The sequence below is a fragment of the Prosopis cineraria genome, unplaced genomic scaffold, assembly GCF_029017545.1.
Source record: "Prosopis cineraria cultivar Desert tree isolate PC_DT_omini unplaced genomic scaffold, ASM2901754v1 PC9, whole genome shotgun sequence".
Lineage (NCBI taxonomy): Eukaryota > Viridiplantae > Streptophyta > Magnoliopsida > Fabales > Fabaceae > Prosopis > Prosopis cineraria.
In genome coordinates this window covers 12,104,682-12,123,000 of record NW_026555340.1, presented here as the reverse complement: position 1 = coordinate 12,123,000, position 18,319 = coordinate 12,104,682, and the positions used below count along the sequence as shown (strand labels likewise).

The window sequence follows — 18,319 nt, the reverse complement described above, 5'->3', positions numbered from 1 at the left end:
ATATTTTCTCAATCTTAGTTACTGAGGGGCCCAGTAATATCTCTTAATTAATGTGAGGGACAAATTCTATCTTGACCACTCATATTTCTCTGTATGAATATTACTAAAATTAATCATAGCCTTTATGATCACCCGGTTAAAGGTAACTTTTGACTAGGTCAAAGTTTAATGGTCATCACATAGGAATCCATAATGATCTCATGTTAAAGGGCTTAGTGACATGGTTATATATAAGATAAATTTATAACTTATACTATGCAACTCTCTCTCATAGCAGGTTAGTTTATTACCTTATACCCTTTTAAGTGCCTATGAGTTTGATTTATATCTCTATAGTTAATTAAAGTCATACTAGCTTTTTGTCACCTATGATCCCTCATAAATGACCGACTAGAGATATTTAGGACAATCAGTATAGTTTGTATAATGATATAACTATTATAGTGAACTTGCAATTAATATGATAACAAAAGATAAATTTATTAAATAACAATGTTCATAGTACAATGATTGGCCTTAGGGCACAATTTCCAACAGATAGTGATAGAAGTGTTAAGTAAACTGGGAAAATTATTCTAAGAGGATAATGATAATGATTGGTGTGGTTAATTATAGATTAATAACCATTAGCACAATTCAAGCTAATTGGAACTTTGGAAGTGTTTGTAATTGAGGGTTAAATCTTTGATCTTTTAAGGGTTTGAGATAACATAGGGAAATTTAGTTTATGGATTGCTTGTTAATTGATTATATATTGAAATGAGTAGTTTAGAAACCATGATACATTTGTAAAACTTATATTGGATGCAAGATGCAAGTTGTGACAATATGAATAAGTTGTGTTATGATGAAATTGATGAGTTTAGATGTTGTAAACATATATACATATGTATGATTGTTGTCTTGAGTAAACGTGAAAGTATATAAGGGTGTATATGAAGAAGAAAAATGTTTAATTTAGACATGTGTTGAGCATGACTTTGTTCGTCATAGCAATGAGTATAATATGATGAGATTGTTACTAATAGAGTTGCATACTATGTGTTGATATTATGTGCATGGCATGATCATTTATGGTGGGAGTTCACCTAGGGAGAAGAGTAGTGATAAATCCACATGGTATTAGTTGCTTACCATTGAAATCAAAAGCTAGTTAGGATGCCAACTTTTGGAATCATGACGCAACCATTATCCCACTATTGTTAAGGGACTATCCCACTTGTTCTGCAAAGGACTCTAACTTAACTAGTCTCTATTAGTTCAGGAAAAGACTAGATTAAGGGTACGACACTAAATGGTTGTTAGTATTGGAGAAAACCATGATTCATAATGAGTGCAATAGCCTTGGTTGAGTAGCTCCTTATAAGTAGAAAGCTTGGGTAGTCTGAATTCATGGATGTAGCCTACTAAATAGTCATTGATTTCATGTTACAGGTATTAGGAGGGTATAAGGATGGTATTGATCATGATATCATATCCCAGCCATATGGTTGTTATTATTGTGGTCTGATATAATTTGATAAGGGTACATGTTTGTTAGTATTGTAACCCCATATATGTTACATGCTTAATATTGAAAAGAATTTTGATATATGTTCATGCTCTGCCATATAATTGTTAATATTGTGGTCGCGGAAATATTTTGAAAAGTAAACCTACTTGTGCAAGTTGTATATTTATCATTGAATATTTATAATTGATTAACATGCATTTATATAGGCTAGATTAACCTTGATTACTAAGTGATTATACTCACCCCTCTCTCTTTAATATTATAGGGACTAGCTCATCGAATCAAGATTGGGAAAAATTGACCTAAGGCATAGGATTCTACAAAAATCCTAATTATAAGCCTTACTTAGAATTTTAATTATGTATATTTTATTAATAATTTTCCAACTAGGTTATCATATGGTTTTGGACTACTTGCACTAATTTGTAAAGTTGATTTGAATGTGTATTTTGTGCCCTAAGTTGTTATGTTGTGGTTTCAAAGTTTATATAAGGCTAAAATACAAGTACAAATAGGGAGATGTATAAATGTAAGGATATTATGACTTATATGATGAATTATGAGAAATTAACTCCCCCTTATGTTTTTGTTATCAAGAGGTTAAGTATTGAAAATGTGAGATATGTGTTGTTTGATTATTGTTGTATGTTGCACGAGTCCTCTATAGTCCATTGAGTGTGGTTTAAAAGTGCGTGTAAGCTTTTGACACTTGGATTGAATATTGGACATCCAAGTTATGTGGCAAAGTCAAAAGGGAGTGAGTTTAGAAATGGGTGTCTAATTTTTGATTGAAAAATGATTTGATTATGAGACTAGTACCATTAGCTAGACCTTGAAGAAAGCTCTCTGTTGACATCTAAATCACCTCAATTAGATGTTGATCGGAGAAATGAGGCACATTTGAAATTTGCCCTAGGTACTGTCTTATGATAGTAAAACTGCTGTCAGATTCATGCAATGCATTATGGTGTATGGCATAGAAACAAACATGCCACTACATATATGTAGTATGTCAAGGTGCATTTGTGCTATTTTCCTAAAATGATGTTTTCTAACTAATTTTTTCAAATGCTTTATCACAAATAGATATCTCATGCTTTCATAAAGTTGTTTTACTCTAATTTTTGAATTATAAAAGTTTATTAGAGCATTATGAACTTTGAAAACTTGACATCCCATTTATGTGCTTTTTACAACCTAGAAATCCTCTTTAGTTATTCTCATAATTATCTTGGATTTTAGTATCAATTGAGGATTGGTAAGGGTGACTTTACATTTCATCCCAAAGGTGATTTTGTAGTTCTTCAATTTTTTCAAGGTATTGGGTCTATCCTAAAATCTCTTAAAGCTACTTTTAATTTGTCTAATCAAGGGATTTCTCAATCACAAGCCATGGCTTTTATCTTAGAAACCCCTCAATCTAAACTATTAGGTCGAATTCTTCAAAAAGAACTCCAAAAGTGAATCCCTCTTAGATTAGGTATTCTAGAAATCCTAATCAAGAAAGTGTCCAAAGCAAGGCTTATAACATCTTGATTTTTCTAATCTTGTGATTAGCTCATAATTAAAGGTAAAGTGATAATTAGAAAAGGAATTAGAGATTTGGATGATTAGTTGTTGACTGTGTCTTTTAGATGTTAAATGGGCAATTATGAGTGGAAGGATCACATTTCGGGTCAAAGCGTGTGCGTGTGGTGAGGATTTTCCTCACTGTGCCATGCGCTGCGGCATAAGCTGTATGCGCTGTAGGGCATGGACCAAAAACTTAGGTCTTAAGTCATGAAATTTTATGATTTTTAGAAAGGAAAATTAGAAAATGTGAAAGGGAGAAGAGATGAAAGGCTTGGCTGCTAAGGCAAGAGATTTTGAAGCATTGGAAGGCACTTCCGGTCAATAACTTATCAAGTAAGCTATGTATAATCCTTACTTTCCATTCTGCCTAAATTTATCTGAATGAGTTATAGAGAAATTGAATCGAGAAAATTTAAAGGGTTTGGTTCTTCCTCAATAGTAATAAAAAGTTTCGAGAGTTAAATTAAAGCTTTGTGACTAGTTTAGAGCTGAATGATAGAGCTTTGAATCTGTAAGCTCCATTTGGCCCTAATTTAAAGGGAAACAAGGGTGAAAATTGTGTGTAAGTGAAATGGGATTGGTTGAGGTAATGTAAAGTGATAATCAAGTGGTGATTGACTTATACAAATTAAGTGAAAAAGAATAGACAGCTAAAGGTAGCCATAAGCAGTAATTAAGTATTTTTAGTCAATTAGACCAATTGACTAAATTGTGCCAATTGTGTGTAGATTGCTATATCATGCATGTGAGTTAAGAAAGGAAGATTGTGACAAGCTATAGTGGTAATTAAAATCCACGAGTAACCTTTCTAGTAATAGAAGGGTTGATGTAATTGAATAACTTCTATGTTTGGCTATTTATTGTAACTGTGTGACAGTATGCTATGTAGTGTATGAAATTGGCTTAAACTAAGCATATTTTATGGCATGACGTGTATGTTGCATGAAAATAGGTTAGGTTAGATAAACAAGCAAAATTGTGTAATTTTTTATATATAAGTACATATGTATATAATGGTGATTAAGAACCTATGATTGGTTTGGAAAGCATGATCTTAGGGGTGAGAGTTCACCTATGTGGAGTGTGGTGATAAGACCATATAGCATATTCTCCTTAGTGCCCAATGAGGTGCAGTGTTAGAGAATTGTATCTATTAGTGCCTTTTTAGGCACGATATTGGAGATTTGGACTACTTAGTATCAATGTGATATGATGTTAAAGTCAATGACACCCCATTGTGTGTATTGGGAGAAACCATAGTCTAGAAGTGAGGTAGAACTTATTTGGCTAGGTGATTCTACCACTGAAGATAAGCTCAAGGCCAATGAGAGTATATATTAGTTTAAGGCGAGCCTATGGTTTCAATTCAAGGTGATTTGGAGGTTTGATTGGTAGTGATCATGCTTATGTTAGAAAAATGGTTAAATATGTTATATTGATCAGATTTAAAATGAAACATGTATTATAAGCTATGTTTAATTGTATAATATATTATACTTGTCTATGGTTACATGTGATAGTCAGCAGTAGAGAGTTATTCTGTTATTGAGATTTTATCTCACCCCTGTGGTTACATGTTTACAGGACCGAGCAAGGAAAAAGTCTGGACCAGCATAGTGGTGTTGTGGCCATGGGAACCTCTAAGTTTTATGTAATGAACTAGTTTAATGTGAAACTGTATATATAAGTTGTCATAGGGATTGCATGCATGATTAAGTTATGATTTATGGGAAAATTTGTGGTAATTTTATGTAAATCCTAACCCATATGTGTGAATATGTGGTGAAATGAGTAATAGGGGTTAAGATTTAGTTGTGTACATATGGTAAATATGCTAGTGGTGAAAATAAAGTAAATTTGTTGAGAAATTATGGAGATTGTGGCCTAAAGTGCATTATTGTACTATGTGGTGAAAATTTTATATTTGTGGGAATTGGCCATTAAACAGCCAAATCTTGATATGTGCATATATATATGTGATATATTATGGTCAATCAGGTGTAATAGGTTCTTTTAAACTTAGTTCAATACCTAGTGTGGTCTAATGAGACAATGGAATTGATTTGAGTGCTTGGATGCGTAAATTTTTTATAAAAAGTAACTTTTCTTACCTAGGTGTTCAAATTTTGATTGGATCCTTAGATCGTATCAAAACTTATCTCATTAGTTAGTTTATGAAATAAGCTTCATGTGAGTACTTTAATCACTTTGATTGGATGTCGTATGTGAAAATGGCACACATGGGAAGTTCATCATTTATGTTGTCAAATGACAACAGCAAAATCAAACATGTGCGCCACGACACATGGTGTGTCATGCCATAGTGCATGACACAAAGGAGATAAGGGCGTGTGGCTCTGCATGCCACAACACATGTATTGTATATCGCAACGTATGGCCCCTAATCTAACTTAATTTTTGTAGTTTTTAAATGCATACAATGATTGATATATGTATATGATTTATTTTCTCTACGTATTACTTGAACGCATTATGTTTTTGAGGATTCTACAAAATGAGTATTGGGCCCAAGCTTTTCAAATAAAGTATTTGATTATTGTTTGGTGTTTGTAGAGTGGTGATTCAGTTAACCCTTCCTAATATTGAGTGGATATTAGAAAAGGTTACAAGGCTCCTACATTTGCTCATAAGAAATCAATTGTAAATGGCAAAGAAAGATTACAATTACTAATGATGATAAGGCTTTTGCCAAATACAACCATAAGAAGCTTGATGATAGGATAACCAAAACATAATGGAATAAAATGTGTAACATTTCTTTCAATGACTAGCCTTTTCATCAAAACAAAAAAAAAACATTTTCCTTTTCTTTTCTTGTTCTTGTGGCCATCTTGTGCTTGGGATTTATCTTTATTTTTCTCCCTTTTCTTTAAGCTTTTGGAAGACTTTCCTTCCTCTACCACATGTACTCTCTCATGAGCATTAGTGTCTTTTACATCATCTTGCTTTATATATTCCTCTTTTAAGTGAAGATATGATTCCCCAATTGCTCAATAGAGATATTTTCCTTTTTATGCTTAAGATTCATTTTTAAGTCTTTCCATGAAGGGGGAAGTTAGTTTATGATTAAGAAGATGATGATACATTCATCCATATGTATTTTATGTTGTTTGAAATTATTCAAGATGTGCCAAATTTCATACATATGTTCCATAATAGATCTTCTGTCAACCATTCTATAATTATTGAAATGAGTAACAAGAAATTTTTTATTTATTACATCCTCTTGCATGTACCTTGCCTCTAGTATTCCCTAAAAATCCTTTGCAAAAGTTGGATATTTATAAATATCAAAGAGAGAATCATCAAATTCCATTGAGGATGTGTCTAGTGCAAATATAGTCATCATTCTTCAACTTTTGCCTATACTAGTTTGGACTGGGGATTCTTCTTTTCCTTTTTGGGGCTTGGGAGTGGTAAGGATATATGTTACTTTCAAAGTTGTGAGAAGATTTTTAATCTTCCATTGCCATCTCGGAAAGTTGCTTCCTTTAATCTTTCCAACTTTACAAATTTTGTAGTCAACTCTTTTAAAGAAGTCTTTTATAATACATAGAGATTAAGCCTAAAGATTGTTAGTGGTAACAAATCTTTGAGAAATAAAAGAAGTAGAGATTAAGAAGAACCCTTCATAAAAATTTCTTAATTTATAAGAACATGACTTTTTAAGAAGATATCTTTTCATTTCAAAAATATTCCAATTGTGACATCCTAAAAAATTAGTTATGAGCATTAAACAAAGTATAAAATTGATAACATGAATTATAGTGCAAGATTTAGGGTTAAAATTGACTTTTAAGGAAGAAATAGGGTTTTTGTGCAGATTTATCCACAGATTAATAATAAAAGGAAATTACCATGAATGGAATGAGCATTATTGAAAGTGGAATGATCTCTTTAAGCAAAATCATCCATGATTGACTCCCTTATTGGCAACCGCTATCCACATTTAAGCATTACTAAAAGAAGAGCATTCTTTTTGTGCAAAACTAGTTGCAGTTGATCATAGTAAGGACAAACCTTTGTAAGTGGCTTCAACCATGAATGATAATGTTTATAATGTGCATGACTGTCCACAGTAGAAAACATCATAAATGAGTTTTAAATAGTTGAAAAATGCAAAAACAGAAAGAAAGGGCAAGTCTGAGAGGAAGAGATGAAGAACATTGATTTTTACTTTACAAGGACTTAGAATTGTGGAACTTAGGATCACTTTCAAGCTTGCAAATACCTAGAATAAGTTTCCTAAGCTTCCTTCTTCCTTTCTCTTTCTCTTTTGATAGTTTTTAAGGTTAGGGTTTGTTGTTGAAAGTGATTTTCAGAAATTTAGGACTGTGGGTCCAAACCCATTGACTTAAATAAAGCTAAGAATAGTTGTTTGAGTTATCTAAACATAATTTTGAGGATTTAATGCTCCATGTTGGGTAGGCTTGCATTTATGGCCAAAAAATGACATTAATGTGGTGGTTTAAAGTGTGCTACAAGTTAAATGGTGATTGGGATAAATTTAAGCTCAAAACTAATTAAGCTATTAAACCTAATTCTAAAGGGAATGGAATGGGTGTATATAAACTTATTGTAAGTAGGAACTCTTACGTGGATTTGGTTACCAATCCTTATTTAATTACAACCTAGCTAGTGTGGTCTCCTCTCTCTTCTCTTTAGTTCAAGTCACTTAGTTAATTTCACAAAGACTTAGCTAATGTCTTGACCAACCCTAATCCAAGATTATGGTCTTGGAGTGTGCTAAAACCTAGCTAGCATTAAGCCCAACCAAAGTATTACAAATATAAGTCAATTAGGTTAAGCTTATATAAAGAAATCAAAATGCTCAAGATTATGATTCATGAAGATATTCACATGCATTCAAGTTGGCAAGATTATGACAAGTAAGAAAACATGTTAAACTCATTAAGCTAACCAAGATTATGAATTAACTCCATGAGGCCAAAATCATGCACTTAGACATAACAAAACTCAAGTTGCAACAAGTATCTCTCAGTCATATGAATCATCACTTGAGATTACAAGATCGTAGAGTGATATAAATTTGTAATTTTAGAGAGACAAGGTAGAAAGAGAAATTTAAAATTAGTTAGAAAAAAATACAAACTCAAGGTTTCATCCTCGTTATAGTAGCTCCTTTAAAAATCTAGCCTTAGTATTTTCAAGTGATGAACAAGAAGAAACTCTATGATCATGGCTCTTCTTCCTATCAAAGTTGCCCAATGTAGCAAGCCTTGGATCCTTGAGAAAGCTCTTAGGTTATGTAGAGGAAGAAGAGAGCAAAATAATGAGATGATTTTTATGGAATTTGGATGGTTAGATTAAGAGGTATGGAGGAGAGAGAGTAGAAGTGTGGAGAGAGAAGTGAGAGAACTTGAAGAACTTAAAGATGAAAATATGAGAATATGTTTGAATGACCTAAAAAATTAAACTAAGCATATTTTAAATATGTTTGGACAAAATCTAGGGTGACTGACTTGCTAAACAAGTTGTCACAAAACTAAACACAAGTCATTAGGTTAAGTGAGGTTAAAGGTAGTTTAAGTTGCAAGTCAACTTGGGTAACAATTTTAATATTGCTCTTCTAATCTCATATGTGCATGAACATGTTAAGCACTTGTATTCACCTTAAAAGCCTTGGAATTCACGCCCAACATGCCATGGAATTAGATCTGAATTTTTCTCCCGAGCTTTTCAAACACATTGCAATTATTTTGAACTTTGATAACTCAACTCGATCCCTTGTGTGAAAGTACATGGTAAACTCATGTGCCCCTCTTTTTCCCTTGAAAATCATGCCTAAATGGAGCATAGATCATATCTGAATCATGTGCCAATAATCTCCTTCATGTGCTAAGCAAATCTTGAACCAAGTCTCTTTCATGCAAGGTGTTACCCAAGACAATAAAATGAAATTTGACCAAGTTATTTTACACATGTGATAAGTATAAAAATATTCAAACCCTAATATCTTTATTGCATGTATTTTTAAAACTCATTCAAAACTTTACAAACACACATGAGAAATATAAAGTGGCCATGCATGCATGCAAATTAGGTCAAATTTGTCAAATTGATAAATCAACCTAAAATGTTAACTTTTTAACCTTAGGTCTAAATGTGACTTTTAAGACTAAATATTTCAACCCAAATGGACCTAATATCAATACACACATTAAATTCCATATTTTTCCTTGAATTCCCAACAAACTACAGAATGACTAAAATATCCCTAATATGCATAAATTCACACTAGGGCCCAAAACTATAATTTAACACTAAGAATGCAAATTCTAGGGTTTTTTTTATCATGAAATGTGGTCCTAAATACTTAAGAAAAGTGTGTAACAAATATAACCTATTAGAGAGGAGTATATAGTTTAAATCAACGTGGTACGGCTGCCATCCAAAGCTCAATGAGTTGCCTTTTTATTTATTGTCAAACTTGTTCTATAAGGGATTGTCCCATGGTTTATTATAGGAATCAAACCTAACTAGTTTTCACTTGTTATATGACAAGGCTAGCTTAGAGGCATAACATCCCTATAGTGTGTGATTTAGGAGAAATCGTGATCTAAGAGTGAGGGTAGTAGCCTTGGCTAGGAAGCGTCTTATGATTAGAGGGCTTGAGTAGTCTATTAACACAAATAAACCCCTTTGATTAAATAACCCACGATTTTAGTTTGAGGTATTAGGAGGATATATAGATAGAGTTGATCATGCATATCATCGTTGTTGTCACATGGTTGTTATTATTGCGGCCCTTACATATTTTGGCATCTTAATCACATTGTTGGTATTATTATGACACTAAGCATTCTTCTATTTTTAAGTCACATGTATGCTCATATTATGAATATGATTGACAATTTCAATTAGTGATAAGTTAATGTTTGATATATTCCACTTGCATCTTTATAACTAATTGCTTGCATTTGTATAAGCTAGATTAACCTTAGTTACTAAGTGGTTATACTCACCCCTTTCTCTTCAATATTTATAGGCACTAGCTCAAATTAGAACCAAGGGAAAGCACTAGAAGCTTAGGAATACTAATTCCTAATGTAAGCCTTCATTATGTTTTATTTATTATATGTATTTATGTTGATATTGCCAACTAGGGGTTTGTTTTGAATATACTTGCACTATGTTACATGCACTTTGGGTGGTTGTATTTTAGGCCCTAGAGTCATCATGTTGTAATTGAATTAATTTATTTGATCCAAAATACTAGTGCAAGTATGAATTTGACTATATACATGATTGTATATAGTCTTATTGATATATGATGTGCAATTGACCCCCCCTCTATTTTTTAGATTAAGGGGTCGAGGGTTGGAAATGTGATAGATGTATATTTGTGATGTTGTGATGTATTACACAAGTTATTTTGAGTCTATTGTGGGCGGTCTAGGTGTGATTGTGAACTTTTGGCACTCGGTTGGTATTTTAGACACCTAAGTTATGGTTTGATGTGTAAAAAGTATGAAAATGCAAATGAGTGTCCAACTTTTAATTGAGATATAATTTGACAATAAAATCAGTGCCATTAGCTAGAGTTTTGAAAAAACTTTTTGTAAACACCTAGATCACTTTAATCGGATATCGAACAAAGAAATAAGACATGTCAAAAGTTCGCCTCATTTGTTGTCAAAATTATTGCAACTACTGTCATTTTGTGCAATGCGTCGCAATGCATGGAACAACACAAGGAGGCCATGGCGCATGAGCAATATGCCACAACATGCCTTCCTACCTTGCGTTGAGTTGCTGTTTTTAACCTAATCTCACAAGTTTTGAATATAAATTAGTATCTCATGATTTCGTACTTACTTATACTCTGCTTCAAGCTTATTGAAGTGGTATTTGAAGTGTTTTAAGGTTATAAAAGTTGGGATCTCACTTTTATTACTTTTGACTTTGATGAATTTTCAAATGAGAAGGTAATCCATTTGAGTTAGTCTCATGATTATTGTAGAGCTTGTGGTTAAATGTTGGTTTAGTAAGTACAACCTTACACCAACAACCACTCACTAGTTCCTTTATTGTTTATTTGTTTCCTACTTATTGAAAAAAAGAAGGCTTTGAATGATCTAAGAGGTCTAGAATTTGGTGGCGATAAGGTGAAGAGATTACTTGAACCTATTGAGTACCATCTAGATTGTCATTTGTCTTTGTTAGGTCAAACTAGATTTTTTTTTAATACCTATTGAGTACTACTAGATTGATTGAGATTTTTCAGTTAACAACATTTCTAAAATTTTGATAAATGATAGAGCATAATGGCATTATATAATCTATGTAGCTAATCCCACTTAGTGAAATAAGGTTTGTTGTTGTTGTCATTATTGAAGTTAACATTTTGAACAATATGGACAATAATTCAATGTTTTCGAAAAATAGACAAGAATATTGTATCACTTAAAAGTTTATGGTAGTAAGCATTCCTCTACAAATAGTTAAATGGCAAAAATGTCACTTATTTTTTAATTTTATATTGATATATTGAAATTAATGTTTCATAAAATGTTACTCCATCTATCCCAATTTATAATATATTTTTTTCACAAAATTACACATACTAACAAAATTCAATAAATACACTTCATAATCTTTTTTTAAAACACAAATATAAATTAAAAAAAACCTTTCATTTAATATAACTTCATTTATAAAACATTAAATTGAGAGAAAATATGATAAGGAGAAAAGGGCAATATTGGAACAAGTATAATTAATAAAATTTTATTTTTATCAAAGTATCTTAAATTTTTAAACATGGAATCACCAAAAAAATATGGGAGAATGATATAGAGGTTTCAAGGGGACCAATTAATTCAACTTAAATATCAAGTTTTAAATTTCAGAAATTTACATATTCAACTTTTAATTTTACAATTTTATTCTAATGAATTTGCAACTTGTGTTTTAAATTTTAACAAGAAAAATAAATTTATTTATTTTTCAACCATATTAAAATTTAAAAAATAAGTTACAAATTCATCACAATGAAATTATAAAATTAAAAGATAAACTTATAAATTTCCGAAGTTTGAGACTTGAGATCTAAATTAAATTAATTATTTTTCTAGTGATCTCTCTGTTATTTTCCCAAAAAATAAAAATTTATGCACTAGGAAGAATGTAGTATAATGTTTACACGAGGCATGAGCGGGGATATCTCCAATACAGATCTTGGCAAAGCAATTTTCCAGAGATCAAAACAGGAGCGAAGCATGACCGAAACTCTTGAGCTTTAGCATTTCAAAACGTTGTCCCAATATGCACCGACATGTAACAGTACACAGTTTAATTTTGTTTCACTATTTTTAATTAGAGTAAATGAGAAAATTGCCCTTAAATTATGCTCCTTTCATTCAAAAATGAAAAAAAAATTTAACCCCTATTAAATAATTATCTACTTTCAAACTAATACTATCTTTTCATATTTACCCCTATTAAATATCTTATAATAAATATAAAGTCATTATCAATAGGAACACTTTAAAAAAAAATAATAATTACACCTCAAAAGACTAAAAATGCCTTACATTTATTAATATCTAACTTTTAAAAAATGTTTTATATTTTTTAACGGAAGGAGTGAGTCCAAAAATATTTAAGATCTTAGACTTATTTTTTATGAAATATTTTTCTTTAATTTTTAAAAAGAGGATAATCTGACCCTTGTCTTATTATTAAAAAAATTTAATTTTAACCGTTAGTCGATTAAAAAAATAAGCAACAAATACCTCAAAAGTTACCAAAAAAAAAGTCAAAGATTAAAAATTACAGTAAAATATCCAAAAATTAATTATAAGAATTGAAAAAAATTACAGAAAAGGATCAAGAAATTTTTTGATCTTATTATGTAATTTTTGAGGTACTTTTATGTCATTTTCTAGTCAACTAATGATTAATCTTAACTTTTATTAATAGCAGGATTAGATTGTGCTGTTGTTAAAAGTTAAAAAAAAATATTGTACAAGATAAGTTTAGAATTTCAAATGCTTTCAGATATGGGCCCGTTTGTTTTAACTTATTTCATGAAAAAATCACTGATTTTTTTTTCTGAAAAAGAGTTTATTTTTTGAGTTTTTATTATGTTTATTTAACATTTAAAAATAATCAAAATCCAAAAAAAAGAAGATTTTTAATTATTTTAATAAAGTAAATTGAGTAGTTTTTGAAAATAATTTAGTATAATAAATGAAAGAAAGTGTTTTAAACAAACAAGATATGCAAAGATATCATAAAATTTTAAAATAATATAATAATAAATTTTTTTATAAAACAAAAATTAAGAAATATATCATAAAATTTAAAAATAAATAACTAATAATCACTTATTTATTATTGTAACCAAACCTAAAATAATGTATGCTTTTTATTAAATCTCTAAAATAAATATCTTTTTATGAAATTTTTTAATTATTTAAAAATTATTTACTTTTTAATCTTAAACAAATAAAATAATGTAGTTTAGGAACCAATTTATTCATGTATCTTTTAATTAATTTTTAATTATTATTAATTAATTCATTGAAAGTTTTTTTTCCTGCCGGAAAATTCAATGAAAGTTGAAGCAGACCTTATCAATGTCTGTTGCCCGGTAAACATTGTCACCTTCATCCCTTTTGATTTTTTTTACCAGGTCTTCCGTGTTTATCCCGAATCTGACGTGGCAAAATCTTATATCTAATCCACACGCACTGCTGACTTCATATTGCCCCCTAATGCATTGTTGAAAATCACCCTTTGAAAAAAAAAAAAAAAACATTATCCAAGGTACTTTAATTTAATCTACTTTGTTTAATGCTGCTAATATTTAAAAAAATATTATTATCTTTCTGGCTAATTGCAGTTGCTTATTATCCAAGCGATTTGATGCTTATTTCCTATCTCAATTAAAGCATTGAGTTTAAATTTTAATTGGATTAGGTTCAAGCATCGTCAGTGCCCCCTTTAATTTCGGATAACTTCGTAAATATGTACGTTTTATTGTTATCAGGATAGTTATACATATGTATTATCTAAACCAGTTGAATTCAGATTAATCGAAATTCAATGTAACTTCTAAAGATTATTTGGTATATGAGAGAAAATATTATCTTACGTAATGCGTTAGTATAACAGAAGTAATTCAAAACGTTGTAAATAATATTTTAAGTTCAATGTTTATGCAATGAAAAATCAAGTTGATTAATCATCTCTCCATAAGAGGTTGACTGGAATCTGAATTAATTAATAATATCAAAAATTGATTTTTTAAATTATTATCGTATTATAGGTAAATGAAAAAAATGTAACACTCTTTCTGGTATCAAATATAAATCATAAATTAGGCTAAATTTCAACTATTTAAAGTGAATTTGAAAGCCAATTTTTCGTCATGATTTCTATTTTTAATTTAATAGAAATAAAATACGTAGTGAAAACAATATCTTCCAATTTCCAGCTATCAAGTTTAACTTTTGATTGAATTATACTAAACTCCTAAATTTTTAGTTATGCACAAATAACTTCTTTGACTTTTAAAATTTGAGAGAGAACCCTCTAAACTTTTAAATTTGTGCAGATAACTCCTATGCCAATTGTTCTGTTATTTTATTTAATTAACGAAGCATAATATATTATTAATCAAATATATCCTTTATATTTTATTTTGGCAAAGGTAAAACCCCTTCTTCTTCTTCTTTTTTTGGCCAAAACAAATATAACCCCATTCAAACTTTGAGTCATGAGTCGATAACATCTACTCCCTCTATTTAAAAATATAAAGTATTTTTTTAAAAGTTAAATGTTAAAAAATATAAAAATTTTTAATCTTTCGAGGTGCAATTATTGCCTTTTTATTAAAAATACCCCTGTTAATGAATGACTTTATATTTATTGTAGGTATTTAATAGAAATAAATATAAAAAGATAGGATTGATTTGAAAGTAAGTAACTACTTTATTAAAAGGTAAAATTTGATTAAAAATATTTTTTATTTTTTAACAGAGGGATTATAAATTATATGTATTGTATTAGTGAAATAATGAACAAATTAAATTGTTCTAATGATATGCATTATTGGAGCTGTTTTTTTTAATACCTTAAACACGGGTAATGGTTATAGTTTTAATAATATACTCCCACTGTCCTAGTTTAGAATATATTTTGAGAGGTGATTTAGCATCTTGAAATATAAGACATTTTAATAAATTCCTTTTAATATTACCTTTTCATCCTTATTATATTCTCTCCCTATATTATATTTCACAAATAAGTTAAGATTACATTAGATTAAGAGCATTTTTGGAGATTTGTATTTGTGTTTTAAAAAATAAAATTAAAAAGTTTATTTAAAAAACTAAGGAAGCATAGAACTTCAAATGGCTTAATGTATCCATTTCTATATCATATCCAATATCGATATGCATTGATACTTTTTTCAATACATATCTGCAATGTATCAGAATATTTATTTTTTTAATTTAAAAATATTTTTAATTTTTGATACTAATAATTTTTAGACTGTGAGTCAATACTTCATAACCAATTCTTGAAGGCATTTTTTAAGAAAATACATTTTGTTAAACTTGTTATATTAATATTTTTATTTCAAATATCTTTTTTTTAGTTGTTTTTAAAATCAATGATTAAAATTTCTTTAAAAATAGGCTTTTATGTTTCCAAAAATAAATATTAACCCATATCTTTTATTTGCCAATATCTTTTACTACTCATAAGTAATTTCATTATTTTAGATAGTAAATTGTAACAAAAAAATTATTTTAGATTGTAAATTAATTTTTAATTTTATTTTATTATTTTCACGAAAACTAATATTTAAAACAAAATGATTTGATTCAAAAATATATATTTTTACTTTTATCACTTTATATATATACACTTATATTTTTAAAAAAAATAAAAAGTATTGACACATCAAATATGTATTATATGTATTCTATCCGATTCATGCATCATATTAGTATGTATTATTGCATTAAAAAATTATCTTATAAACTTGGATGGAGGCCGGAGGTTACACATCAATTTCTAAAATTTTATGATGAGGTCATCCGTTCACGCCTGATGAGGGGATAATTATTTATTAAATCTTAATAACTGTCACAAATTAAAAAGCTTATAATAATTTTAAAAAATTCCACCTGACTATAGACTAACAATGAGATCCGGTGGGCGGTGGCTATCTCCTTAAAAATGGCATTAATTTGTCCACGAATATATGACTTAATATTCACTGACACGTACGAACCCAACGTCAAAATTTGAAGAAAGGTTAGAAATTCATTTCACTACTAAAATATATTACAATAACCTTAAAATTGAAATTAAAACAAAGAACTAAGAAATTACCCTATACAGCACAGCACTATCCTAGAACAGAATATGCCATTAACTAATACAGCTAACACTAATTGTAAAGTTAGTTTAAGGATTCTTTGTTCTCCCGACGGATTCGAGAAGCCCATGAGTGACTCCTATCGCCATATTTGTTAGTAGTTCTGTTCTTCAGCTTTGATAGTTGAGCTTCCCAACGTTCTCTCCATTCTTTATTCCGTTGAATCCTCTGTCAAAGCAATAACTCTGATTAGTTTTTCCCCCTTATTATTATAATAATTTAAAATTTAACCGCTAAAAAAATACAGACACTTTGATTGCAACGACAACCCAATTAGGATTTTTCGGGAAAAGAAAATCCAAGGTATAAATCAGAACACAGATCTGTAGTTCATGAAGAGGTATGGTTTTGAGATTCAGATTTATGAACAGTGGAACACTGGTTGATTATTGACTTCGTGAAACAAGCCAGGACAATCAACCAATTAAGGCAATAAAGTCATTGCTGATTTGAGCAAAAGTACAAACAAGCATTTATGAGATAACTTTTATTTGTCAAGAAAAATCTCAATTGGACAAAAAGTAAAACATGAAGGATTTTATAAAATGTTGACTGATAAAGAAACAGATAAAGCCTGGGATAAGGGAAATCTCTGGAAAAAGGCAAAGAGGAAAAAAAGAAGAATCAGATTCAAACTAAAAAGCCACAGAAGACAATCCAGACCCAACCCAAGTTACTAAAACCCGAACCAGTTCATCAATCGGTCTGATTTAAGAATTAAAACCATGATTAAACCGGTCAGAGACCAAGCGGTTAACTTGGATTTTCATTCTGTATGTCCAGAACATGAAAACAATTTGATATTCAATTAGCAACTTGAGATATTCACTGTTTCAGACATAATCTGACTTGGGAAATCTCAACTCAGATGGGGAAAAAGAAAAAAAAAAAAAGCCATGGAAAATCAAACTCCAAAACCAGAAACTGAGAATCAAGGGGGGTTGTGGGGAAACCTCTTCGTCGAAGTAGATTCCATAAGTAGCGTAAGCAAGCCCTCTGTCCATGCCTCTATCGTACATAGCTCTCTTTGTAGGATCAGACAAGGTCTCATAAGCTTCATGGAGCTTAATGAACATCTTCGTGTACTCGTCGACCCGATCCGGCGGCGACACATCCGGATGGTACTTTCGGGCAAGTTGCTTGTAAGCCTGCTTGATGTCGGGTAAGGATCCGGATTCGGAGATGCCGAGAAGCTCGTAGAAGCTAAATCCAGAGGGCTCAGCAACGGACAGAGACCTAACTTTCAATGAAACAGAACGCGACGACGCCGGAAGTCGAACGGAGGAGGATTTGAAAGATTTGGTGGTTGAAATTAATGGTGTTGGGAGGTTGAAGAAGCGAGAATCGCTTCCTGAAAGCGTTGATAATCCACTGTACAGCATGATTTCACTCTCTGTAAAATGCTTCTCTTCTTTCTTCTTCGTCTTCGTCTCTGTGTGCTTTGTCCCTGTTTGCGGGGTTCTATATATACACTGAGAATGGCTAGATTCTAGAAGAAAAGAAACCGTTCGAGTTTGTTTCGTTAATGGTATTTGGTAATTCAGGGGAGACTCTGGTTTTTTTATTTTATTTATTGAATTTCGGTCAAATTTATTACGTGGCAGTCCTCTATCCATTTGCCACGCGGTTATTAAATTCATTTGAAAATAAAAATAGTTTAACCAAAGCATATTTTATTTTATTTATTTTACATAGCTCCATTAGTTGTTCTTGAGAATTACTTAAACCATGATAATATTGATGATAAATACATTACTCCATCCCTCATACCTAAAATATAAGCATTTTTTAAA

General features: G+C 30.3%; 1 protein-coding gene across 1 annotated transcript; it reads right to left on the bottom strand.

The window, feature by feature from the left end:
* Nucleotides 1-16,391: 16,391 nt before the first annotated feature.
* Nucleotides 16,392-18,037, bottom strand: LOC129320802 (chaperone protein dnaJ 20, chloroplastic-like). Its single transcript, XM_054966418.1, has 2 exons — nucleotides 17,480-18,037; nucleotides 16,392-16,694 (listed from the first exon to the last, which is right to left on the bottom strand). Exons 1-2 carry the CDS (start codon nucleotides 17,906-17,908, stop codon nucleotides 16,551-16,553), a joined length of 573 nt encoding a protein of 190 aa, XP_054822393.1. The 5' UTR covers nucleotides 17,909-18,037; the 3' UTR covers nucleotides 16,392-16,550.
* Nucleotides 18,038-18,319: the final 282 nt, after the last annotated feature.